Source organism: Galeopterus variegatus, unplaced genomic scaffold, assembly GCF_000696425.1.
Source record: "Galeopterus variegatus unplaced genomic scaffold, G_variegatus-3.0.2 Scaffold14112, whole genome shotgun sequence".
Lineage (NCBI taxonomy): Eukaryota > Metazoa > Chordata > Mammalia > Dermoptera > Cynocephalidae > Galeopterus > Galeopterus variegatus.
This window is the reverse complement of record NW_007740223.1, coordinates 12,482-14,862: the sequence shown is the minus strand read 5'-3', so window position 1 is coordinate 14,862 and position 2,381 is coordinate 12,482. Positions and strand designations below refer to the sequence as shown.

Below are 2,381 nucleotides of genomic sequence, written 5' to 3'. Positions count from 1 at the left end.
GCTCTCTTCTTTCTCACGTTGAGTTTATGAGTTTAATCTGAAAAGTCAGCCTGCAGGTTGGGTGCCAAAATGTTTGCTATATCTCGATATGAGACAAGAGGTGGAAATATCCTTAAGAGGCAAGTTTCTAAGGCTGCAGTGCATTGCCTTAGGTGGTCAGACATGCCTTCATCCTACTAGACAGAATGGGGGAAGGCTGGACTTGGTAAAGGTCAGTTCCACCCTCAATGTCTTTCCCACAGCAGGCCGGGATGGGCCAGTACCCTGGGCTATTGATCTGCTCCACAACCAGGCTGGTTTGGGAGGGACTCTCCAAGAAGAGAGTTAACCTCTAGAGCCGATAGGGATGTTGTGGCCAGTTCTGAAAAGGAAAGTGGCTTTGACACCCTAGTGAGGTGCAGGAGTTGTGGTGCTTCTGCACAAAATGAATTCTACTGTTTAACATTTCTCATTTGCAAACCAGGAAGCTATTTCACTACTCAGAAAGCAGACTAACGGGCCAGCCCGGTGGCGCACTGCTACAGTGCGCCGCTTGGGAGCGTGGTGGCGCTCCCACCGAGGGTTCGGATCCCACATACAGACCGGTTCCCGCTCACTGGCTGAGCGAGGTGCGGGCGCAGCGCCGAGGGTTGCGATCCCGTTGCCGGTCCCGGTCCGGTACGGGCGCGACACTGAGGGTTGCGATCCGTTGCCGGACAAGAAAAAAAGACAGAAAAAAAAAAAGCAGACTAACAAGTGTTATCTTTCTGCTACACATCAGAGGAGAATCTTTACCTCACCCAATTGCATGGGTGGTTACTTCCACTCCTAAAAGAATCCCATCCAACTAAATCGGCAGCTTTAAACTTCCCATTTCCCCAAACAAAATACAGACTAGACAGGTCACCTAAGAGGGTTAAAAATAACCCATGAAAGCAAACATATGATGATTTCTACAGACAAATACTTCCATCCCCACAATAAAAAACAAACTAAACTGCACTCCAACCCCAACAAACATGCGTAAAAGTGATGCCTAAAAGTTCCTTGATGAACCTTTTTCAGAATCTATCCAAACGCCAAGGAAATTCATCACCAAACTCCATGGAAAATAAACCACTGCTAAAAGATAGCAGAACTAAAAAGAAGCCATAAGGTAACTATTACCTGTCATTGCGTTCACTTAGAAATTTTAGTCTTTGAGCTCTTTTGTGCATAAACACACATCTAAGTGGCCAGTTTCCACAAAGCGGATCTCTATAGCCTTTTCTCCCCAGACCATTGTCTGATTGGATTGAGTACATGCTTTCGGGAGGGAAAAAAAAAAAGCAAATCATTCAAGACAATGAAATAGCCTTGAAAAGATGTACTTATGTCACACCCACAAACACACACACCTAAATGGCTAGCATTTGAGGATTTTTGTTTTTAAGAAACTTTGCCTTCCTAACTGCCTAGTCTATCCTGGCAAGTGGTAATCTTAATCAATGGTTGAATCTATTAATTTCCCTCAGGCCTTACATGCTTATCTTGAAAAATAACCCACTGAGTTTAGTTTATTAGTGCACATGTTTTCATCAATCCAGTCATGAGCGAAGGCACGAAAAAGAAATGATGAGTGGACAGACGTGACTTAATTGTAATAAAACAAAAATAGTTTGGGGATATGAATGTAAACCTATGAAAATTTCAAACATCAGCCCTTATTCTCAAATGCAAAGCAGAAGACTGTGTATGAAGCTGTGTGTCTGGCTGTGGCTCTGCCACTCCCAAGAGCAAATCGCTTCCCTTTCTGTCTCCCTTTCCTTTCCACAGATTGGTCAACAAAAACACCTGTCCTATTTTCTCCAGATATCTTAAGTTAAATTAAATGAGAGACTGTTGAGTTTTAAAAAATATAAAATAATTACTTGGATTTTGTTCTAAAATAGACCAATAACTATTTCCATGGTCTGCAACTGACCTTCCCACTATCTATTGCCAACCACTCTACTACATGACCAGAAGAGTTAAACCACAGGTAAAATTAGTATGATAAATACATGCAGTCTTAGAGAAGGCTCCACTTTCACAAACACTGCCTGAGTTCTACATACCTACAGATGTGGGCATCTCTCCCCACTGCAGAACCACATCCTTGGTGATCCTTCCACATGTATTCACATAAACCCCCTCATCTTCATAGCACACCAGAAGCTCCATCCCATCTGTGTTGGGGAGGATGATGTCCACATGGGGTTTGATGCTACATTGGATCTAGAGAAGAGGAACAAAGTGCAGAAAAACATGTTTGTGGCTATTTCCAGCCCTGTGAAAGTGCTCAATAAGATTGTCTTGGTGAATGCACCCACACCATACCCCTGGTGATAAATACAGCAATTAGATAATGTTTTGGAACAGCC

General features: G+C 43.3%; 1 protein-coding gene across 1 annotated transcript in view; it reads right to left on the bottom strand.

The window, feature by feature from the left end:
* Positions 1–2,381, bottom strand: part of LOC103581855 (mitogen-activated protein kinase kinase kinase kinase 4-like) — a gene marked incomplete at its 5' end in the record, with an annotated part of 6,248 nt that overhangs the window by 2,350 nt on the left and 1,517 nt on the right. Inside the window, 3 exon segments of the mRNA XM_008563595.1 lie at positions 1,147–1,204; positions 1,207–1,284; positions 2,076–2,235. Of these exon segments, the coding sequence (XP_008561817.1) occupies positions 1,147–1,204; positions 1,207–1,284; positions 2,076–2,235 (296 nt within the window).